The 25,471-nt window shown below is 41.4% G+C and overlaps 1 protein-coding gene across 1 annotated transcript in view; it reads left to right on the forward strand.

Annotated features, from left to right (window-relative positions):
- FBXO15 (F-box protein 15) overlaps nt 1-25,471 on the forward strand; it is a 61,558-nt gene that overhangs the window by 16,514 nt on the left and 19,573 nt on the right. Inside the window, exons 2-6 of the mRNA XM_032771690.2 lie at nt 9,213-9,332; nt 12,170-12,274; nt 15,500-15,742; nt 16,153-16,362; nt 24,415-24,544. Of these exons, the coding sequence (XP_032627581.1) occupies nt 9,238-9,332; nt 12,170-12,274; nt 15,500-15,742; nt 16,153-16,362; nt 24,415-24,544 (783 nt within the window). The 5' untranslated portion in view covers nt 9,213-9,237. The remainder of the gene's footprint in view (nt 1-9,212; nt 9,333-12,169; nt 12,275-15,499; nt 15,743-16,152; nt 16,363-24,414; nt 24,545-25,471) is intronic.

A 25,471-nucleotide genomic window follows, 5' to 3' on the forward strand; every position in this document is an offset into this window, starting at 1 on the left:
CCTCCGAGGCACTCGCAACTCCCCCTTCTCCAGTCCCTTGCCGGCCTGTCCCTTGCTCTGCTGCCCCTTGGCAGCTCGGATGGCCCTGGGTTGTGCCCCGGCCAAGGCTGTCTCTAATTGCATGAGAGTGGCTGCTAGTTCTCCAACCCGCCGATCCGCTGCCATTACCACAGCCAGGAGTGAGGGTTTTAACTCATCGGGGGCCATATGCAAGAGGGCGGCTCTTCCATACCCCCCGTGGCCACTGCCCAGGCCATGCCCAACTGGCGCAAGGCCTGCACCCCCTCTGCTATGGTCTTCCAGGGGCCTACTTGCGCTTCCAATTCCCCCGCCGATGGGTAGGCCGTGTCTATAGCTACCATCAACCAGCGGTAGAGGGAGGGCATTCCAAATCCTGCCCCTCAGGTCCCTTCGGGTTTGGGGGGTTGGACATTTCCGCTTGTACCTGTGCGTCTTGTGCCATGACACCCAACTGTTGCAACTCATACCATAGAAGCAGCACCGTGTTTCCTGCGTTGTCCCAGACTCAGACCAGCCATCGCAACACACCTTCCCCCGGCTCCTGGCGAAACGTCTTTACGATCTCCTGCAACTCACTTGTTTTGTAGGTCTGCACGATCTCTGGCTTCATTTCGTCGCCCTCGACTCTAAGCTCCCTTACCAGATGGACGTGTACCACCGCCGCCGGTTTGTGCTCGTCGTCCTCCTCTGAGGAGGAGGATGAGCCCCAAATATTCCCATCCCATGCCTCAGGGTCCCAGAAGGGGGCAGCTGTCACTGCACGGACCTGGGCCGTAGTCACCGGCCGCCGCCCAAGTTTGAGCCGTCTCCGATTGGCAACCCGGGCCACTAACACCTCACACCATCGTGTCAGCTCCTGGGCCCGCTCTGCCTGGGAGGTGACAACAGCCTGAGCCATGGCACGGGCATCTGCCTGTGCCACGCACTCTTGTGTTTTTCCCTTGAGGGCTCGCTGCAGGCGGAGCACCTCCTCGTCTTGGGCCTGGATGGCTGTCAGTAGGAGCCATCCGATCTCCCCCATGGCCCGCCATTCCATCCCAGAGCGCCGGTTTGCCCGCAGCCGCTGTAAAGCCTCTGTCAGCTGTGCGGGAGTAACACCGGCCGCCTGCCGGAATTCCGGCCACTCGGCAGGGGCCACCCCCCCTGCCAGAACCCGCACCACGGGCCCCCAGCGTTCCGTCTGGGGCCACCCAGGTATGCGCTGTAGTGACAGCAGTGGCTTCCCCACTTTCCCTACCTTCGGCCAAAACGGCATCGTCCCCCAGAGCGCCCTGCTCGCTGCGCCAAATGTTCGTGCCTGAGTGCTTTGCAAGGATGAGGCCCACACACACACAGTGAGTTATTTGGCTTTAATGAAGGTAACGTGACACACCCGCAACGGGGACTGCAAGCATTGCTGTCACAGAGATGGGGAGCGAAGTCCAAAGCAACATATACCCTGTAGCACTTATAGCATTATGCTAATACCATGCAATGCAGCTTATGCCTATGCAATTCGGGGCTTTCCATCAGCCATGGTCGCCCCCCTTGGACTGCGGCCAGGGGCTTTCTGCACTTCCTCATTCACACAGGGCTAACCGGCTACAAGCAAAGTAAACTGGTATGCGGCATCCGTTAATAACCTGTCCTTGAGAAGGCGATAAGCCCTATCTAGGCCATAACAAACTCTTCCGTGGTTCCTTACAGGCCTGATTCATTCAGCAATGACAGAATCCAGTGTTTTTGACATCGGAGGCCATCTCCATGAAATTTGTCACAAAAGATAGATTGTGGCATTACTGAATGAACTGTACAGGAAAAGAATGGGAAAGAGAAATCTGAGCAAACAGAAGCTTAGCTGGTATTTACCAATGGAAGTGTGGGAAACAAAGGAAAAAAATACGTGACAGTTAAACAAGATTTCCCATAATAATTGCTAACAGACATGCTGCCACCCGTTCCTTCCCCATTTCTAATGACGGTAAATGCCAAACATTGAATACGAGAATCTCCAAAATTAATATCTAGTCCCATATTGCATATAACATTCACATTCTGTGACATTTATAAAACTGAGGTTTGCCAAGTTCAGCCAGTTGCATGATTGCTAAAATAAGGAAGGAGGGAATAGCATAGGTGGGGGCAGGAGAAAGGCAAAGCATAGGACCTCTGTGTTTTATTTTAAACTCTCAGTCCAATGTGTTTGGAGAACACAAGTCCAGGCATGTCTGGTGGGCACTCCTGAGTTACGAGGCAAGGGTGAGCAATTCCCCTAGTGTGGCCTTATGCAGCTGAGTCATTGAACAAGGATCGGCAACCTTTGGCCCTTGGCCCATGAGGGTAAGCACCCTGGCGGGCCTGGCCTGTTGTTTACCTGCCACATTTGCAGGTTTGGCCAATCGCGGCTCCCAGTGGCCACAATTCGCTGTCCCAGGCCAATGGGGGTGGCAGGAAGCGGTGTGTGCTGAGGGATGTGCTGGCCGCTGCTCCCCACTGCTCCCATTGGCCTGGAGCGGCGAACCATGGCCAGTGGGAGCTGCAATCGGCCAAACCCGCGGACACGTCAAAGGTTGCCGCTCCCTGCATTGAACTGTAGCTGCCTTGAAGGACAATAGCTGTTAATGGTTGTTTGACACCTGCCTGAGTATTGGTTACTTTCCTTGGCATTGCCCCTGGAGAGCTAGTATCTAATCGCTTTCCAAACCCACAGCATATTTTAGTGACAGCCATAAAACACAATTCTCATATGTATTAATGATATACTTATTTAGATATGAGTGACTTTCAGCAGATCATAACCTTTCCCCTGATACCTCACACAGCCTGTTTTATATGCAATATCACAATTATCTATAAATGGGGAATATGAGGGTTACAGGATACGCCTGCAAGGCCTAGTGTCACACTGTCAACTTCAGTATTCTTCCTCAATGAGAGGCGGAAGCTAGTCCCATTGACATAGTGTGGTGTAAACACTGCTTTAAGTCAGTGTAAATTTCATTGAGTTAAATTATGTAATTTACATAACTTACCTAACATAATTAGCATTAGTGTAGACAAGGCCAAAGTCTGTGGCCATAGAGTGGCGATGGCTTAATGGACTGTAAGGGACTAAAAAGGAGCCAGAATAAGGAAAACAAGTTTCAGTGAAGTAATAAACTTATCTGGCAGATTATGGAGAGTGTGTTGGGGTGAAGTGATTGTACAGATTATGAAATAATTGTGTCACACAATATTCTTGGGTGTTTGCCTGTCTTTAGGAGCTTTTAAGCCTGGAATTTTCAAAGGAACCTAAGAGAGTTAGATGCCCAACTCTGTTAAAGTTCTAAGGGAACTGAGTGCCTAATCCCTAAGGCTTCTTTGAAAATTTCAGGTTTATATATTAATCATCCATTAGGACTGGGTTATAGTTTACCTATCTAAAATACATCTTAACCTGATGAGACTGTTTTTTCCCCTTTCTCCTCCATCATCATCTTGCATGTTTAGGACAGCTGTTTCTGGCAACTGGTGATCCTGGTAAATGTCAAATGCCAGGAGGTGTTGGTAAAGCACTAGTACGGAAGCTCGGTATTATTTTTCTCAGCTGCTGACTTGAATGATAAGAAAAGGACTGAATTGACTAAGGGCACATCGGTTTCACTATAGCTTTTGACATTTGGAATGCAGAAAATTCAAAAGTGCTTCAGAGAAGATGATTCGATCTAATGGTAGGGAAGTTGTGCAGTTTTTCCCAAACTCTGGTGCACAGGTCTCGGAAATGCAACGGACTAGCTATCGAAATGTGGACAGTTATTCGTTCATTTAAAAAAAAAAAAAGAGAGAAAAAGGATGTCTCTCTAGCTGTTATGGTTGTGAGGAAGACCTTTAAAACAAGATGTTATGATGGCTGATGCAAAGACAAATTTGCACTGAGCTTGAAACAAGTTCTGAGCCGTGAACTGGGCCATTCATTTCAATGAGTGCTATCTCTGAATAGCAGTGATGATACTCAGGGTTCTCACAACAGAATTTTTGGTGGCCTCAGCGTGCAGCCACCATCTCTCACTGGTGGCTGCACTGACATTTTTCCTTAAAATATTTAATTGACTTTAGGAAAAACAGATAAATATGCATATCCATCCATCCAAATCATTGTACTTTACATGAGGGATTTTTTTTCCAGACAGTAATAAAAATAATGCTGTGAAAAGTGATATTTGTATGCTCATTAGTCTCACTTTTCAGAACACACTTAGTAGCTAGCTGAGAGGCTGTGATAAGTGATATTAACAAACATACAGGTGTCACTTATTACAGCCTCCCAGCTAGCTAGTAAGTCTGCTCTGAAAATTGATACTTGCATGTTTGTTAATATCATCACTTTTCTCAGCAAGCCCCAGGATGAATTAAGTCCTAAATGGTGGAGTGAGAGGGGGAGGCAGCGGAGGCCAGGGGCAATATGGGGATGGATGTGGGGCTGGTGGGAGGCAGTGGGTGCCCAGGGCGATAGGGTAATGGATGGGGAAGGCAGTGGGGGACTGGTGTGATGGGAGGTGTGTGGAGCTGCATGGTCAGAGTTGCGAGGCTGAAACCAGGGGTTGGGCTAGGGGTCAGTAGCAGGGCCAGCTCCCGCTACCACGTGGCTGGAGCTCAGGACTGGAGCTGGGGTCAGCATTTGGAGCTGGGCACCAGAACACAAAGCCCCGTGGCCTGGATCCTGAAGCCCTGCCACTGGAGCCTGCTGCATAACTACCCTAGGGCTGAAGTCCAAGCCCCACTGCTGGCCCCCGCCCCCAGGTGGGTTGAGAACTCATCTTGCTCCTGAAGCACTATGCCACACCTGTCTCCAGAGATGGTGTAGGGCTGCTCATCCAAGAAGAACAGGGAGGGAGGGGGAGATGCCAATACTTCATCCCCCCATCACTGCCCAGGAGGCTGTTGTGGCCACACAAAAAGCCCCTTGTGGCTGCATTTGAGAAACACTGCTCTAAATCATAGAATCATAGCAGTGTAGGACTGAAAGGGACCTCAGAAGGTCATCTAGTTCAGTCCCCTGCACTCAAGGCAGGACTAAGTAATAACTAGTTAATAACATTCTTAACTATTTCATTGTTCATGAAAGTACATGTAAGAAAGGAGAGAGAGCATGACATTACGAATATCTACACCAGCATTTCCAAAAGTGTTATGAGCATAGGTAAGAGTGTGCATGCAAAGATACTCCTGGGGGAATTCTGCTTCAGATTGCCCCACACAGAAACTTCTCACCCCACACCTGGATCTGCCCCACACTAAGCCCTTCCATAATTGGATCCTGCCATCCAGAGCCTGCTTGCCCCACACCTGGATTGGGGGTGAGGGCTGAGCATACATGTGAGACTCTGTCCCTCTCTCTTGCTATCTTGGTGCACCTGGTGTGGAGGGGCAGGACTCTGGGATGTTTCTGGGGCAATCCCAGCTCTTGCACTGTGTCCGGGTCGCGTGTGGGGCTCATTGGGGTGTGGGAGGGTGAGGCTCGGTGGGAGTGTCTGGATATAAGGGAGTCTGGGTGCACAAAGGTTGCATGGATGGTGGAGAAGCTCCCTGTACAGGGTCCCTCCCCCTGCAGCTGAGGAGTGATGGGTGCAGTCAGTGGGGGGGCAGAGGAGCAGTTTTCAGAACTTCCTTCAGCCGAGGGAGAAATCTTGGAGTGGGTCTGACCCAGCCCTGGATGCCGTGCAAGGGAAGAGGAAGTCCTGTCCTCCCCAGGACTAGCAGCTGAGCCCAGCGCAGGGTAGGAGCCACCAGCTGAGTCTTCCCCAGTCCCTCCTCCTGGCCTCTGCCGGCTGCCCTGGGCCCCCGAAACATACCGCTGGGGACGGTCGCATGACCGCTCTTGTGGCTTCTCTTTGTTTCTCTGTCAGAAAGTCATTTTTCTGCGGGGAAGCAAAGAAATCTGGGGGGGACATAAATTCTGCACATGTGCAGTGGTGCAGAATTCCCCCAGGAATATAATTTATATACTTTCTGTGATTTCAGTGGGTGAGTGTGTCAGGTTTCATTTTTCTGGAGTGGGGTTCAGCTTCCAAAGGTTTGAGAAACTCTGGCCTAGGAGCTATTTCAGAAGACTTGTGTTGTGTTCTCAATCCTTCTGTTGTGTGACCTTTGGCAAGTTTCTTATCCATTCTTCACGTCAGTTTCTCTGCTTGTAAAAGGGTTAGTAATACCCCCTCCCTTTGTAAAGCACTTGGACATCATCAGATGAAATTAGGAATAGTCATTTAAATTACTATTGTTTTTGTTTATGAGTTGATATATTTTAAAATTTGGAAACAGAATCAATATTGTCATACTAAATTACTAAAAAAAGGTTGTCTCCCCTTTGCATATATTACAGGTTATTGAGGTGAAAATACAGCTACAAAACTGAGTGCCACAAATTGAACAGCTAATGAATTAACCTTTGAGGCTGTTGTGAGTCTCTTAATATAATGATGTATGATGCTTTTAAAAAAAGTGTGTGGGGAATTAACATCTTGCATTTAGATTTTAAGTGTCAGGCCAGCCTTATCTATTTCATCATGAAAGTTTTTCTAGTGTTTGGACTGATTTCTTATCCTCGTGCACACAGTGCATGGGAAAGTGATTGAATTAGTTGATGAATTAGGGAACTGTGGACTTTTTGTTTTGAAAGATAAAAAATCATAAATGGAATACAAGCTTTAAAAACAAAGACTTTAGAAATGTGTAGAAGTAGAGTGAAAGATTTTCAAAAGCACCTTTGGGATTTAGGAACACATCCCATTGGCTTTAAAATGGATGTATGTTCTTAAATCCCTTAAGCACATTTGAAAACTTCCTTCAGAACACGGAAATCTTAATGACATTGCTTCATCCAAGATGACGTCATTTCATCCCTTTTTCTAGACAGCGGTATTGCTAACCTGTGCACAGCTAAAGATTGATGTTTTCTTTAACCTGTTAAGGATGGAGTTCTGTGTTCCAGTTGCTGAGCAGTTTTACTGAAAAATGCAAAGTGACATTTTTCCCTTTCACAATAAAAAATGTCAGCTTTGATCCAAAATTACCTATTAACAGTAGTAGACATAGTCACACATATATCTGATCTTCAGGATCATATGTGACATATATTTAGAAATGTTATTACTGATCGTGCTGGTCCATTAGAGTAGTGGTTCTCAACAAGGGATCCACATAACCCTGGGGATACACGGATGTCTTCCAAAGGGTACGTCAACTCATCTAGATACAATATTTTCCTAGTTTTACAACACTTTACAGGAATAGTCTCAATATGGAGAAAAACTTAATTGTTGGTGTTGCTTCACTGCCTCTCAGAATGACAAGGCTCACAAGTGAAAAACAGGCTCGGGTATCACACAGAAATGCAAAGTGCAATATTTATATTCCAATCAATTCATGTTATAATTATATGATAAAAAGAAGACAGTAAGCAATGTTTCAGTAGTAGCGTGCTGTGACATGTTTGTATTTTTTTGTCTGATTTTGTAAGCAAGTAGTTTTTAAGTGAGGTGAAACTTGGGGTACGCAAAAGAAATCAGACCCCTGAAAGGTGTACAGTAGCCTGGAAAGGTTGAGAATCACTGCACTAGTGGATTGGCTTCTGAAGTGTGAACTGTATGACTTTTAGATCAGAAGGAAATATGCTTCTAATGGTGCCCAATGGGATCTTAGAGATTTCTACTGTGATGGGATAATAATTTGTGAAGGTAGTACAGTATATAATGAGGTCAAAGTTAATTTTTGTTCCTTATCTAAGTTTTATTTCTGCTCCATGACCATAAAATGTTCTATATTTATTACCCATGTGTATTAAATGTTCTGCTGATACATGTCCATGGAAATTAGATTTCTTTTTAAGCATCTCCAGCATCATTTGCTTGCCTAGGTACAGAGAGTTGGATTGACCAGATATTTGAATGCTAGCTGGCAGTGCAAACTCTGGAGCATTAACAAAGAGAGAATATAGGAAGCTCTACTCTATGGCATTACAGGGTGCTTGGTTGTCAGAGTCTGATTAGGTTTCTTAGGCTCCATCTACATATTTTGCTTTTTCTTCCAGAGCTTTTGTGGGGTTTGATGATGATTAAGAATATTATGAATATACAGATAGTTTCAAATAGACTTACTGATTTGGAAACTATGGGTACGTCTAGATTACCCACCGTATTGGCGGATAGTAATCGATTTCTTGGGGATCGATATATTGCGTCTCATCTAGACGCGATATATTGATCCCCAAAAGCACTCCAGTCGACTCCGGAACTCCACCAGTGCGAACAGCGGTAGCGGAGTCGACAGGGGGAGCCGCGGATGTCAATCCCGCGCTGTGAGGACAAGAGCTAAATTGATCTAAGATACTTTGACTTCAGCTTCATGTAGCTGAAGTTGCGTATCTTAGATCGATTCCCGCCCCCCCACTGTAGACGAGCCCTTAGGTATAAAACGTATGGCATGTTAAGGTATGTGGCTTTATTTGCACTTGGCACAAGCATGCTACTTTTTTGTTTTGTGGGAAGAAACAGCAATTTTGTCTCACACTTCCAGCACATGTTAAAAACTAAATACATAAAAACAATAGCAAAACCCACCTATCTAGTGATTTAGTACTCCTATGACTGCAAAATATATACTGTTAAACAAAAGCAGATCTGAAGTGGTGATATACTTGCACATTTTAGATATGATTCAGATTTATAGCTTTGTGAAATTTTTCTTGGGCTCTCACAAATTCAAAGCATAAGTTACGCTGATTTTTATTTTTATTAACATAACATTAGGTGCGTCAACAAAAATGTACTATGTCTTGGTGTTAAACCTCTGTTTACAGTCTGAGCAGCTCGAGTCCTTGGTAGTCTCTTTTGGAGTATGATTATGCTTGTCATGGTGGAATTACTCTTTGTAACAAGGTGAATGGATTGTCTTAATTGGTAAAACTGATTGGGTATTGTCTTGGCACCATTCATCTCTGAGTATCAGTAGAAATTGACCTGAGTGGTCATAGCAGGGCCATATGTTCCAGCCCCATTTCTTCCCATCAGCTCAGTTATTTCACATGACTTAAGTGCTGGTTATGAAGTGAATCATTGGCCATATAACATGTCCTTCTCAATCATGTTTCTTCTGTGATACATAGTACATATTGATACATATATTTTTTCCAGGTAATGATCGTGTGACTATTAACAGCCTTATCTTTGTGTCTATAGTAAGAGGTCAGGAATCTTCACTGCCATGTCTGCGAAACGATCTGAAACTCAAAATATTCGTATTCAAAGGCATTATCAGAAGACTTTTATGAAATCAAAATTTTGCCTATGCATTGAGAGGTGAGTATATCTGTGGCTTCAATGTGATAATTATATTTCAGAGCAGAACAGCCCTTTAAAATTTGATCATGTTTAAAAATAGCCTAGTGGAATTCCATGTTTGTATCTCAGTGACTTCCATACCAAATATTTTTAATATAAAAATGAACAGAGTGTTTTTTACCAGCCTACCTTGAAGCTTCAGATTGGGCCTTGAGTATTAAACTGGGTCTTTTCTTGTGCATTTTTGCCCTTTAATGAAGGTTCTGCAGGCCAGGTTAGTGTCTCAGTTACCTGTGTGCAACCCCATGGTCTTGATGAATGAACTATATCGCTTCTTAAAATCAAGGTTGTTACAGCTTTAGTTTAATAAATGACAGTTTGTAATTAAACTTTTAAATACTTTTCATGGTGAGAAGTATATTTAGCACACGGAATTTTAGAATGATGGGGTGTGTAAACTGGATGGCCTCTTTCTTCAGAACAAGTCTTGAAGATGGAACTTTACTGCTGTGTCTGGTAATATTACAGGGACACCCTCAACATAAAAATCACATTTCTCTCTGAAAAATCTTGTACCTCCTGTTACAAGAAATATCTGAGATTTTTATAACTGGAAGATTAGAGAAACTTCTTTGACTTTGCTTACTTTGTACATTTGATAGCACTTTATGTGCAGCAATTTTCCTAATTTCTCTATGTAGCTAATTATTTAATCACTTTTCCCTGTTGTGTATGTGGGTCTTTCACACAGCAAGAGGGAAGAACATTTTCTAAGAAAAACAAAAAGGGAAAGTATAGTTCTAAAATTCAAAACTGGTGGATGGGACTCTAGAGCAAGGGAATTACTTGATATTATTTTTAACTCTTTTTGTATCTTATGTTGGGATTTTGTGGTCCCCAATGAGTTTGATGCTGGGTAGAATCAAGGGACTTGGATTCAGTGTGATGCGATTCAATTGAATAAAGCTTTATTCAATATGTACAGGAGAGCCTCTGGTACAAAAAATCAGGCAGAGTCCCTCCAGCAAGGAGTCCCCCTCCCCTTGCTATTTTATAGCACATGGCACTTACATAACAAGTTACATAACAAGGTACATAACATGAACCTCTAACCAATAAGAGTTAACCTTTCCATATATGGATTTGTTTATCACGTGCTCATAGTTCTCCATTCCACATGCTGAGCTTACCCCCTCCCCCGGCCTTATCTAGAATGTTCCTAGGGTGATGAGCCACAGCATGCTTCCCTATGCATAAGCACCCTGCAAACCACATTTTATCCAAAATGAACATAAGCATATCCTTCACTTACTAGGTATGATGTTATATTGGTACCCCAGGTAATTACTGGGGAGGCTGGCCCAGGTTGGAGCCCATGCTGCCATGGCTTCTGTGCTTCAGTATCTGAATTAGCTAGATTAAAATGAGCATGAGTTTCAATCAGATTCCGTGACTGAAAGTGGCCATACCCTTAGATGTCGAGTTTTTAACATATTTCCCTTAGTATTTAGTGGTATTTATCAACCTATGTTTGGAAGATCACAAATTGCTGGAGTAAACGGTAGTCTTAAATCTGCAGCTTCTTCAAAAGAACCACAACTGACTTGTTCTGACCCACAGTTGATTTGCTCGGTCACTTGCAAATGGACATAGACATCAGGAAAGATGTTAAGGTTGCTGAGTCCCACGGTAGCTCCTTTGTTCAGTGGGATATCTGGCACCAGGGTATTGCAACACTCAGAAAAATGAGGACAATAGAATGTTTATTTAAAATATATGATAATATATGGAGATATACCTATCTCATAGAGTTGGAAGGGACCCTGAAAGGTCATTGAGTCCAGCTCCCTGCTTTCACTAGCAGGATCAAGTACTGATTTTTGCCCCAGATCACTAAGTGACCACCTCAAGGATTGAGCTCACAACCCTGCGTTTAGCAGGCCCATGCTCAAACCACTGAGCTATCCCCTCCAATTTTTGTACCATGTGCAAATGTTAATCTAATGGCCTGGGGGTTCCAACCCCTAGAGTCTAGACAAAGAATTCATGCTCCAAGCTATGGTTTGCACATTTCACCAGGTGACTGCAAAGCAGCAGCAGCAATGGGATGTCAGGGAAGGCACCAGCCCTTCACTGAACAGCCTGCCAGCCACAGTGGAAGACAGATTTGCACTTTCAGAAGTGCGCTGAGGGTGGCTGCAAGTCCTGTTGAAGTTAGCAGTAGTCTTTCCATTGACTTTAATGGCAGTTGGATTAAACCTTTTACAAGTACACATGGAGCTGAGAAGAGATACAGCATCCCACCAAAGTTTGTCTTGGAGTAGGCGCTGTTGGTAAAGTACCTTGGGACCTGACACCACATTTGAAAGGTGATAATGAACACACAAGATTCTGGGATACATTTGAGAAGTATTAGTGGTGAGTGACTGAATGTGGAGCCATGATATGAAAAAGACTGTGAACTTCGGGGGTGTGTGGAGGAGTGAACAGAATAATTTCACATAATTTGAATGAAGTTACTTTTCACAACTTAAAGCTCAAAAAAAGTAACATGAATGCATGAGGAACTTAGCTAGCAGTTAACATCTTGTGCCACTTCAGTAGACTGTTGTGAAGTGCAGTAAGCAAAGGCTTTAGATCAGAGCAACAAATCAAAACTGAGGAGGCTGCAGATTAACACTCTAGGTGAGAACACAGCGTTTTACAAAGACAGGTTTGACGTGTGGATTTATGAAGTGGTGGCTTCTCTCTTTTCTGTTCACTTTCCTGTGTTGAGGGGTTAAGGGTTTTAACTACTTGTCAACTCTATTTTGCACATAAGTCCAGTAATATTTTCCCTTCCTTTTTGTTTTCAGTATGCCATCAGAGATACTACTGAAGATATTTTCTTATTTGGATGCTGTATCCCTGTTGTGTATCGGTTGTGTGAATAAACGCTTCTATCATCTGGCCAATGATAAGTAAGGAAGGGGGGAAACATAGTAATTTCAATCTCACAGCAATCAAGTTAACCTGAGTTATATGAGACTTTTTAATTTATTTTCATTGATGCCAGGGAATTGATGTAATTACCCAGCAGCTATTTTTCTGTTGTATTGCAATCTATATGGTAAATTTTCAATATACTGGATGCAGTTTTAGCTGTGTGAGTTCCATTAAAGTTAATGGGACTTGCGTGGCTAAAACCAAGCACACTGCTTTGAAAACTTACCTGTTTTTTTGCATTTATTGCTTTATAAGATCAATTTATACTTTACTTTTCTTTCTGATTTAGATTAACCAGCACAGGATGCTGGACTCCCTCCTCACAGGCAGGGATTTTCACACCTTCTTTTCAGGTTCCTGCTTTTTCATTCCAGTTTTTCCCCTCCGCTGTTGCAGGGGGTTTATGTAACCAGGCAGTTCTGGTGGTGGTTTCAGCAGCTTTCATTTGTCACAGTACAATGAATTTATTTTTGATAAAAACAGGAGAAAAAAAACAAATAGAGAGAGGTTTATCACAAGGGTATCAGTTCAAAGGGCTAAATTCCATGTTTAATTATGGTCCATGGGTCAGAGTATACATTTAAGACTCAATTCATATTGATCTCCCACTGATGTCATTGGGACTTTTGCAGATGGATCAAGTGGAGAGGCCAACCTCTGTGTAGTAATTAAAATGTTTAGGTATCATTTTTTTCAGTACCATGTTGTTGTATTTAGCATCTCTTAAGGAGAAAATCTGCTTTCCTTAGACCCACCACTATTTCTCCAATTTCTCCCATTCCATTTCCTACCCCATCTGCTAAAATGATATGCACTGAATTGTTACTGTTGTCATTGAAGAGTCATCACTGGGCTTTGGAGCGGACACTCCAGTAAGATTAAAGAGTCAGGGAAATCCACTCCTCTGAGTTATGGTCTGAAATGTATGCTTGCATCTGCTAACATTCACTGCATTGATTGCATTTGGTTCACATATGGTAGATTTACTTTGCAACCATGAGGGCTAGAAATATACTTTGTAAATAACCTCCGATTTCATTTCATTTTTAAATGTGATTATATTACACAGGTCACATATAAATGCAAGGGAGCACCCCTGGTGTAGGGAGCTTGTGGCCCGTAGTAACTCCTTTGCCTTTTCCCAGCTACTTTCTTCTGCTCACACCATGAATGACTGCAACTACTGCCAGTGGGAGAGATTGCAACAGCTTGGGCTGGTGCATGCCTCCCTCCTAGTTGGTAAATGCTGTACTTGACGCCTCAGAGATGTTTTGGACCTTTCTGAGAACAAGGTCTCCTTTCCCATCTCAGCCTCCAGTGCTAAACATTTTCAGCTCTCTGTCCTGCTTCTGGGATTTTCTCTGAAATCTAACTTCTCCATCCTGAATTCCCTTTTCAAATCAGAATCGAGGAGGAGGAGAGAGGAGGCTACTTGAAAGCTTGGGCTGTTGGTAGTATGATCTTTGCAACCTCTTACAGGGGGCAGCTCCTCAGTTGTGCCTCCCAGGCTGCATGCCTTACACAGCTTCAGCTCAAAGAGTTCAAGAGAGGAAGCTTCACATAAATCTTACATGAATTAGACCATCAGACTAATGTTGATTTCCCAGAGAAGCCCCTACAAAAGGAATGATGTACTCATAAGAAGAGAGAGCTTGGTGGTAGTGATGTGTAATGACTTACATCAACCACTGAGGGCATGGGAAACAGGCTGCTATGAGAGACTGACTGTTTTCTTGAACGGAGGTCAGCCTGGGAGCCATCTAAGCCCTGAATATTTTATGGAAAAAGACCCAGGGAAACATACTAGAGCAAGATAACATAGTTTTCATCTGGGAAAAAGCAGAGACTGGTAAGGAAGATCTGGCTGACCAGTGGATGTGAAAATCCTGTGCTCAGGCTAATTTCTAAGTGAGAAATAAAACCCCATAATGTGTCTTTGGTATAATTACTATGGATTGTGTGGTTGATATTTTGGTAGCATATCCTGTTCATCGTTTGTAAAATTGTATTCAAAGGATAAATGGTAACATATTTATTGCATACTGTTCCCCTCTCTCTTCCTATCGTCTCTAATTTGTCTGATTTTTAACATGTTTTAATGAGGAAAGGACAGCCCCAGAGGGAAAGAATTATAACATGAGGAAGGAAGGGTGTTTTTTAAATGCATACAAAAATGCATGAAAAAGAGAGAGAGAGACGTTGTCTAGTGCTGCAGCACAAGACTAGGGATTGGGAAGTCCTGAGTTCTTATTCTGGCCCTGAAAATGACTTTTTTATGAATTGGGCAATCTTTTAACTTTGCTGTCGCATTTTCCCCATACATAAGTGATACTTATCTACCTCTCTGGGGTACAGTGGGGATTAACTAGATAACATTTATAAAACACTCTTGATGCGGAAAAGTGGCGACTCTTGGGTGGCAGGGAGCCACTGTAGCAGTTTTGATGCCACCCTCTTCTAGCCATGGTGCAAGGGATGTGGCTTGGTACAAAAAGGGCATGTTGAGTACATCCTTGGTATGGCCCAGCTGTTGGATTAGCCCTTGGGGACATTAGCAGCCATCACAACTTAAAGCAGCCTTCTGATTTGTACCAGTGACTGCCCTGGCATTGTGTTGGCTGAGGACAGGTCTGGGAATGCAGCACAAATGGCACTTTTGCATCTCCCTGTTGGTTATGATTATGACATCCTTACTCAGTCTTTGCTCAGACATTCCCACTGATCTCAGTGTGAATTGTTTGAGAAAGTAATGAGTACAAGTAGGATGTCTGGTAAAACTTTTAATGTCCAACAAAAATATCAAGATGTGTATAAATGCTCTTTAGTTCTCATTATGTGACTTGTCTTTCCTCCAGCAATCTAATTTCTAGACTATCAGCACTAATACAGAATATGGGGTTTAACAACAAACTAAAAGAAGGGGAAATTATGAATACAGAAGGAGGCAAAACCTAGACTTTGGGACTTTCTAGAAATTATTTGTATTCCCTTTCTCCACCTAAATCAAACAAACCCAACTTGTTCTTAAAGTTGGATAATATATTTTTTTCTTAATAAAATTCTCAATAATGCCTGAGATGCACCTGCAACTGTATATTTTAATTCTGATGCTGGTGGATCTGTTCTTTACTGGTCTGTGCCCTCACTGGTAATAACTCTTTTTATGGGATTTACTTTGTCTCTTGAATGTTTTTTTTCAGTGTGATCTGGTTCAAAATTTACTCCAGTTTTTTTCCACCTAAAAGAACAAATTGGAAAACTAACTCTGGTGAAAGAACAGCTGTCTTACTAAGCCATGCTACAATTCAGGACAGAGAATCGGGATATTGGAAGAACGAATATATCATGAAACAAATAGCAACTGGCAAAACTAGAATAATTCAGCTTCTGAAACCTATAAACCCTTCCACTGGCCTCCCACTTAAAACCAAAGAAGCTATCAAGTAAGTATTGTCTTGTCATAAAGTGTGTTTACTCCCAAGCTACATTCAGAATGTTGGTGTAGTGGTTTTATATGATATCTGTGTATGGTGAAATAGAGTTGTGAATTCAGATCATGATGAGGAGATGCTCTCACAATCTGATTAATGTGATTTAGTCACAAAATAAAAGTAAGGAAAATAAAAGTGCAGTAAGAAATATTTCTAAGTTTTTTGCTTGCAGGGAAGAAGACACTTTAAGAGAAATTACCTTGGTTATTTCCATTGAAAGTAATAGGAAGGATACATGCCCTTCTCCAAGGAATCCCCACGAACATTGCTGCCTGAATTTCTAAAGTTCCATACATTCTTCTTGTCACTTCTGACAGGTTGTTTTAATAACTTTTTAATTGTTTTTACTTCCTCAATAACAGAACATATAGTTTGAGATGGGTGATTGTACTGAAGGACAGAAATGGAAAGGAACATGTAATGGAGCAGGTGGACATCTCTTATAAAGACAGATCTATTACTGTATTTTGGTATGGTACAAACTGGCCATGTTTAGACACCTTGTCAGCTCTGGAATTATGTGGCGTGACACCATTGCTTCTTGACCAATGTAAAGTTCCCACCAAGAATGGGTGAGTTTAAATTAAAGTATTTTTATACAATTAAATATTGTTGGAATTGTCTGTGTGGAAATTGCCTGACCTAAAACTGACCCAACCAGTGAATTATTTTTAGCCCTTCCACAGCTTATCCTAGGAAATCTATTTCTTGTTTTTCACTGGCACCAGGGAGTTCCAGGGAGAATAGAGAATTTAACAAAATCATATATTTATTTATTATCACATTATTTTAGGAACTGAGCAGGTATGATATAGTGATTGACCATTACAATACAGAAAAAAAGACACTTCCTGCCTTGGAAAACTGACAGTCTAAGCATAGATATAAATAAGACAGAATGGAAAATCCAGACCCATGGAAAACTTGTAATTAAAAATCCAGTGAGAACAATTCTTTATCTCTATTTAATCATATATATAAATCTAAGACATTTGTTACACAAGTAAGGAAATGTTGTTAAAATATATTTTAATCTGAATGTTTTTTGTTTAAAACAAATGTGTGTGTTAAGAAGACCTAATATGAATAAAAGGGAGGTTTAATAAAATCTTTAAAAAAATCCATGAAAGGATTTCTTTGGTGTAAGTGGAAGGACTTCAGAGTGTTAGTAATTTAAATATTTATGTGTGACGTTGTGAAACTGCACACAACAGTATGGTAGTGCATAAGACCCAGAGCACAAACGTGTTGATCTAGTGTCATTGTCCAGGAACAGTGAATGATGTATGTGGAGAAGAGAAAAAATTATATATATATATTTAAATTCTTTGATGTTATTGGTACATGCCCATTGACTTTCTTAGTGCCCACAACCTCATATACTTTTTAAAATTGGTGATCTAACTCTTTTTGATCTGTTAACTGAAATAGTTTACAAAAGTAAACGTTCTTATGTCTGGAAAGAAGACTTTTTGAGCCTGCCCTACACAATCTGGTTTATTAGGGAAGGCGGTGTGTTTGTAGTCCTAGGAACTTACACTTTTAGTTTATTAGCTGTAGCCATTGAGAGGTGTTTGACTATGATTAAAAGAAGACCTTATGCATATAAAAAGTACAGTGTTTTCCTTCTTATTGGAAAATGTTGGCTTATTTTGGTTTCCCTGGGTAATTTACCAGTCTTTGTCTGGAACTATATTAACGAAGTATTCTAGTTAACAAATCACAACGAATTAGATTTCTGATTTTTAAGAAAAAGTACATGAGATTGTGAAATTTGTTGTTTTTTTCATAGGGCAATCAATACCATCAAGTTCCCTAGGATTATGAAACTACATATAATCAAAAATACAACATTTGTTAAGGCTACGTAGTCAGTTGCCTTTTCTCTTAAAATAAGTTTTCCTGTATAACTCTAGTGTAGCTCTATCAGAAAGTCAACCTTTTCATTTCCTTGAGAGGGGAAAATTAAGCACTTCCATATTTAATTTACAGGTCTGTTCACATGGCTCATCCTTTTTTGTACAATGGTTGTGGAATACATTCTTAGCCAGTAGTTTAGGGTCAACGCTTTAAAAGTCCATAGGCCTCCATCCCTTTCTAAGGAGAAACCTCTGTCTGTGTCATAGTAAGATGGGAGGTTGGGGTCAAAACGGAAGTAGGTTGCACCCTTAGTTTTGTATTGTACTTGTTAAGTTACAGTTTGTCAACAACAAAAGGCATGTAGACAACCTGTTCCTCTGACAAGGGTCCCCTTGGGTTTTGTGTGTGAGTGTAAGAAATCTAGGCAGCAGGGCATCTGGGCCATCCTAAAATAGCCTCAGAACACCTCTTAAACCATTCTTTCTTCTGCTTCAGCTGTACCTTTCAATTTTTCCCCTGGCCCTCTGCATTAAGGCGTTAGTCAAAATAGCACCTCTGTTTTCAGTACAAAAACAACAAGGAGTCCAGTGGCACCTTAAAGACTACCAGATTTATTTGGGCATAAGCTTTTCAGTACTTTTCTCATTATTTAGTGCTGCAAAGCATCTAGGGTTACAGCTTGTACAAAGGTAAAATGTAAAGTGTTATAGAACACCAGAAAAAACAATTCTTTAGGGCCTCTTGAATGTAATGATAAACAAAAAAAAAATTGTGATTGTTGCTTTGCAGGTACTTCTGAATATCTCCAAGCATGCAATCCCTCAGTGTTTTTGCTAATCTTATTTGATGTATTATTTCTGATAGTCCATTATCTGAGGGAAATAGTGCCTCATAAAGTTTCTGTATGACAAATGCTTGCCCATGCTCAAAGCATGACAGTTAACAAAGAATGGCCCATGACAAGACTGTTTCACTAAAAAAGATTTCAGTCAGTTATCCGTGTTGCCCTAAAATCCAGGGCAGTTCTGTTATTCCCATCTCCTGTTTTACACGTTAACCTTTTACATTTATTTTTTAAAACTTAACAACAGTATATTTAGCAAAAGACAATAACAGTTGTCAATTTAAAAAGACGTCAGGAAAAGAAGAGTTGGGAAGTGGGGTGGGGTTGGAGCTGTTTCTTCAGATAAACTGTGTCAAAGGCTACAGACTTGTCATCTAGCTTCATGCAGTCACAAAGCTATTCCTTTTGTCTTTTTTTAGTTTTTTATTGTAAAAACTATCTGTTACCAGATTTGCTCATTACTTTGGGTATACTCATTTATTAGGGTTACTCTTTGGGGGGCGGAGGAGCTTCTGTAATTCTATCAATGTACTGCTTGTGTCACTTGTATTTTCATATGGAGCTCTCCTCCTCCGTTCTGCAAGTCCCCTCCCAATGGAGCTATCCTGCATCACCTAGGTTCCCCAGGGCTGGGTTCCTTCAGCCCCGGGATCAGATGCGTGCGTGCGCACACACTCACTCACTCACATACTCTCTCTCTCTTTCTTTCTCTAGCAGAGTGAGTCTGAGTGGACTGGGTCAATCAGCACTCTCAAGCTGCCACCCTTATATGCCCTTGGGCTCAATAGGCTGGGCCAAGCAGCACTTCCAAGCTGCAGCCCTTATATGCCACAGGTACTGCACCGGAATAGAGTAAGCCTGAGCAGGCTGGGTTGAACAGCACTTCCAGGCTGCCACCCTCGTATGTCACAGGTTCAGCACTTCCCTATTCCCGCTTTCATGTCACAATTTTTCTGATAGTAACCCACTTGATGAGCAAACTCCATGCTATTTTTGGGCTCTACAGGGATCTTTAGCTTTAGTAAGAGGAGCGTTGCTGTTGTGGAAGTAAAGGAAGAACACTCTACAACACTACAGAATAAATGGGGGAAGCCAAAACCACAAAAGAGTAAAGTTCAGAGAGAGAGAGGGAGGGAAGCAACCAACTTAACCATAGAAGTTATTTATTGAATAATAATGATAACTACACAAGGCGAGCCTAACAAACATAAGTTACATTGTTAAAGGTTACAAAAGTCATATGTAGAAAACTACACCTGATCAAATAAGTCAGGGTTAGAAAGTTATACCTGAGGTAGAAAAGAAAACAGAGAGACAGAGAGTGAGCTAGGATCTCACCACTCCATGAAGCTTAAACTGGTCATGGTTCCCAGGTGATGGTGGTAGTTCAGGGTCCTCAGTGCTGGAGACAGGCCAAAGCCCTCAGCACAATCAGTCAAGAGAGGATGAAATCCTAGTGGAACTGATGCAGAGTTTGGATCCATTCATCGGAACACTTACTTGAGCTTGGGTAGTTTTTTTGTTTTTGGTAAGGAAACAATAATGGTGCAAGGGAGAACACTAGATTTGTGTATGGGTAAACTGATGACTCAAGGGTTTTCTCTAGGCTAGACAGTAAAAGCTGATCGCTCTTGGATATGGGTGGTATTCCTTCCAGGGAGCTCACAATGCAATTAAGCAGCTTCAGTATTTGGATATCAATCAAGGATTCATTACTAGAATTGGTCTGATAACTACTGAGCTGGGTGTGTACAGGCGTAGGTTCATTAACATCTGTAGCAGAGATCCCCCGGAATGCAGGGCTCCCCTGCTGTTCTGGTCCCAGAGTTCAGTGCGGTTCTTGCCTTGGGAATTTCTGTTCTCCATTCTGTAAGCTAATGGAGATTCTGCCCTGTCCCATCTTTGATGCAGATGAGGCTAGGGGAGTTGCCTTAATCCTGTCGCCCTTGTCAGGAGGGAACTAGGTGTGTCTTCCACCGACCTTCACTGCTCTCTTCAAGTCTTTTCCCTGATCGGTTTTGGTTCAAGCAGAGGCTGCGGAGGGGGTGTCCTTCATGAGTCAGACAGGCTGGATACTGCGCCCTAGTTCCCCAAGAACACAGAGTGACTGTTATCACATCATTGGTGGGTTTCATACTGTACCCTAAATTGTAAAGCTTTCTTTATAGTTTCTGAGTAGAGAAATTTTTGTTTGATTGGATTTTTTACATTCTGATCAATTCATTTAGGTAAAACTCTAAAAACCATACTAAAGAGCTCCTTTCAACATTTAGGAAGCTATGACATGTCTTTACATTTTATTTTTTAATTGTAAACTCCTTCTTTACAAGAGGGTTTTGTATAATATTGATATTCCACGGGAGCATATTTCTTCACAATTTACATTCCTGTAAACTACTTTTTGCTTCTTACTATGCAAGTCATTTAGAGAAAAAAATACTAAGATCTTTATTTCAGCTATGTCACAGAGATAATAATTATTTAGTTATGGAAATTAACTTAGAATTTTTCTGCTCTTCATGTTTCTTTAGGGTATAAAAAACATGCTTAAGTTATTTAGGTGACAAATCTGAGGAACTGTCCCAGATTGAGGTGTCTGTAGATGAGGTTTTGAAACAAATTGATAAATTAAACAGTAATAAGTTACCAGGACCAGATGGTATTCACCCAAGACTTCTGAAGGAACTCAGATGTGAAATTGTAGAACTACTAACTTGTCACTTAAATCAGCCTCTGAACCCAATGACTGGAGGATGGCTAATGTAATGTAATGCCGATTTTAAAAAAACACTCCAGAGGCAATCATGGCAATTACAGGACAATAAGCCTAACTTTAGTACTAAGCAAATTGTTTGAAACTGTAGTAAAGAACAGAATTACCAGACACACAGATGAATATGATATGCTGGGAAAGAATCAATGTAACGTTTGTAAAGAGAAATCATGCCTCATGAATCTATTAGAATTCTTTGAGGGGGTCAACAAGGGTGATTTCATGGATATAATGTACTTGGATTTTCAGAAAGCCTTTGACAAGTTCCCTTACCAGAGGCTTTTAAGCAAAGTAAGCAGTAAGGGGATAATAGGGATGGTCCCCTCTTGGATCAGCAACTGGTTAAAAGATAGGAAACAAAAGGTATGAATAAATGGTCAGTTCTCATAGTGGAGAGAGATAGATAGTGGGATATCCCAAAGATCTGTGCTGGGACTTGTGCTGTTCAACATATTTATAAATGATCTGGAAAAAGGGGAAAACATCGAGGTTGCCGACTTTGCAGACAATACAAAATTACTCAAGATAGTTAAGTCCAAAGCAGACTGCGAAGAATTACAAAAGGATCTCACAAAACTGGGCAACAAAATGGCAGATGAAATTCAATGTTGATAAATGCAAAGTAATGTACATTAGAAAACAATCTCAACTATACATACAAAATGATGGGGTCTAAATTAGCTCTTAGCATTCAAGAAAGAGATCTTGGAGTCATGGATAATTTTCTGAAAACTTCTGTTCAATGTGCAGCTGCAGTCAAAAAAGCTAACAGACTATTAGGAATCATTAGGAAAGGGAGAGAAAATAAGGCAGAAAATACCAATATGCCACTTTATAAATCTGTGGCACACCCACACTCTGAATACTGCATTGCAATTCTGGTCGCCCCATGTCAAGAAAGGTATGTTAGAATTGGAAAAAAGTACAGAGAAAGGCAACAAAGATGATTAGCGGTATGGAACAGCTACTATGTGAGGAGACACTAAAAAGACTCCAGCGTTCAGCTTAGAAAAGAGACATGAGGGATATGATAGGGGTCTATAAAATCATGAATGTTGTGGAGAAAGTGAATAAGGAAGTGTTATTTACCCCTTTCTGCTGTTTTGAACCTTTCTCTTTCTTTTTTCCTTTCTTGCCATTTTAAAACGTTCTGTATTTTCCTTTTGTGCAGTCTTAAAAGTTTCTCTTTTTTCCTTTTTCTCACTTTGCAATAATCCACTTTCTTTTGTAAATTATTGAAAAAGGGTCTAATCTCTATTTACTAAACTTTATTTAAAATGTGTAAAAACCTATTTTCTTTTAAAAATCTAACGTTAATGTGTGAAAAAACACACACAAGCAGTCCTAATGCACCATAAAAGAAAAACTAAAACATTATTTTTTTCAAAATGCCTGCCATATCAAAAAGTATACACTTCCAAAAATGAGGCCAGAGCATGGGACATAAAGCAAGTAGGGGCATGGAAACCTGTCAAAATTATATAATAATGAATACTAAAAAGGTCTTCACTTTGCTATGTATGGGTTTCTTTGTTTTTGTCTTTTAAACTATGCACTAAGGGTTTCTTGCCCTGGAGGTTTCTATGTGTTGGCTCTTGTAGGCTGCAAGGATAGCAAATTCCAGAGGTGCAAGCTCTCAGGTCTTGGAATTGGTTGGCCATTTTGATTTTGATGTTTCCCCATCTCTGCTTAATTTTTGTGATGTGCTAACATATATGAGAGAGAGAGAGAGACTCTCAAATAACTAGGTTCTAGGCCTTTTGATGATAATGATCCATACGCCTTGAACAAGTCCCAGAAGCAAACTGGGAACCATTGCAGAGATTAAAAGGAGGTCTTTTATGTTCACAGCAGCCTGGGATGGGAAGTCTTTTTTTCTTCCCTAGCTTTCTGGAGTTTCAGAGTGGACATCATAGGAAGCCGTAAGTGGACCATGGCAGTAGGCAAGCTGGAAGTTGTAGAGGTGTCAGTAACTTTTGTAAGGTTCACGTTTCTTCACCTACTGCTGTATTGCTAGATGAAGAAAGGTAACACTGCTACTATCAGGAAATCCAGGAACAGTTTTGGATCTAATTAGGATCCTGAAGTAGTGAACTATTTTAGCAGAAGTTAGTTCTCCTCAATCGATAATACAGACTCTTTGTTCCTACTGCCTGTTCCTCCTGAATGTCTCTCTTGCCTTATTTGGATGAGTTGCTGCTTGTTCATTTTCATCAGATCCCTGTTCTTGGTCACACACTGGGAGAGTTACTGAGCCTGCAGAATCTGAATTTCAAGTAAAAGGACGTTTAGTCTTATATCCTAAAAATTACACTGTTGAAGTTCTAGGAATGAAGAACTGAGTATTACAAGCATATTGCTGTGATTGGGACGTGTTTGCAGCTGCAATCTCCTGCTGATGGCATCCTGCTTTTTTTAAAACTAACAAACAAACACAAACAAACAAACAAGCATGGGAAGGTGACATTATGGATCTTTACAAGGGTCTTTCTGGAGAATGAGCAGTTGCCAGACAATATCTTGTGAAACTTTTCTCTGATGTGAAGGATTGAATACACTAAAGAACCACTGCATACATTCCTGCAAACAGCCAACAAGGCAGCGGTCAGTGGTATTAAATATGTATTACCATTGTGATTCTACACCAGTTTTTGATCCCAGATTGGTAGGGTACAAAAAACCTGAAAAATACAACCGTATTCACTAGTAAATGATCTTTCTGTTCAAATTTCACTTGTTCCAAGAAAGCTTTACCTTCCTAAGTTGCCTGCTTCATGTTGATGAATATTTCATGATTCCCTTTGCTATGGTAGCGTTTTCTTTATAATAAACCACTTGTTAATAAAAGAACGCTCTGGGATGTAAGAAATTTAGTGAGCATATCAGTTCCTCTTGTTGAACTGTACAGTGGATATGTTATATCAGCCTGTGATAGATTTTGGTAGACACCCTTATTGGAGATTCTCTTCCCACTAGGCTTTGCAAACCTGCTGGTAAGCTGCTAGCTAGACTTTTTACTGCTTTTCATATTGCACAGTTTCAGAACAATTTGTTTTAGTGCCCAGGGAGAAAATGAAAAGTGTCTGAACTTTCATATTACTAATGGCGCACTCGTGTCTTTCTTTACTCTGCTATGTCTCTTCAAAGACCTTGGCGACGTTCCTTGATTGCTGAGTTCAACCTTACTAACCTTACTAAAGTGTCAACAATGATTGGCTCTGACATGCTTGTGCAACTTTTCCATTTGAACCCAGGACTCCTGGTGGGTCTCTGGAAGGTAAGATTACATTCAGCTACAGTATGTTGTTCATTATGGTAGCCTGGAAGGCACAGTTTCCTCCATCTTCCTTTTTTTTTTTTTCTTTTATAAAGTTCACACATATATATATACAGATAAAGAAGATGCGTGCAAATGACTTTCATAGCCTAATAGGAATCCACAGTCAAGGCCCCCTGTACTGTTTATGCTTTAAAAATATATGGATTTCTGATTATTTCAATGTGACATTCAGATGTGCATTGTACAGTTTATTTTCCTCGTCCAGTTTTTGATATGCCAGGGATTTTTTTAATTGACATAGTGTCACATTTCAAGGGCAAGCTGCACCTGTGATCTCTCCCCCAGACTTTCTGTTGGCACTCTTTCCAAGAGACAGGCCCTGATCTGCTCTTCTCCCAGAGTGCTACTATCTGGTTCCCCCCACTGGAGAGTGGATCACTAGGCTACACCACCACCTAGTCTCACTGTACCATCACAGTTACAGGGCATGAGGTGCCTTAGACCTCTTTATGGTCCTTTAAGAGTACTCTCCTTGGGTGATGTGCATCACTAATTTCATCCTTCTCTGGGTGGAATCCTGTGGTTCTACCACTATTAGACTGATAGTGAGTAGCACCTTACTCTTCAGCTAGTCCCACTCACCATGGCCTTAGCTGTTTATTAAGTATCTAAATTTGCCTAGTTAAGTTTGTTTGGGTGCATAGCACCTCAGAAAAAGGTTTGGGTTTTTTTTCCCCCGTTTGTGCTCACCTTTTTAAGAGTTCTAATTATAAGGTAGAAAAATAAGATTAATGAATTGTTGCTGATACTGCAGAGAATCTTCCTATCTGGGTAGCTATCCAGTGGTGCTTTATGTATTCTTGTGCTGAGGCAATGTGTATGATAGCATTTTATGTGAATAGTGGCCCATATATAACTACTATT

Source organism: Chelonoidis abingdonii, chromosome 2 (genome assembly GCF_003597395.2).
Source record: "Chelonoidis abingdonii isolate Lonesome George chromosome 2, CheloAbing_2.0, whole genome shotgun sequence".
NCBI classification, from domain to species: domain Eukaryota; kingdom Metazoa; phylum Chordata; order Testudines; family Testudinidae; genus Chelonoidis; species Chelonoidis abingdonii.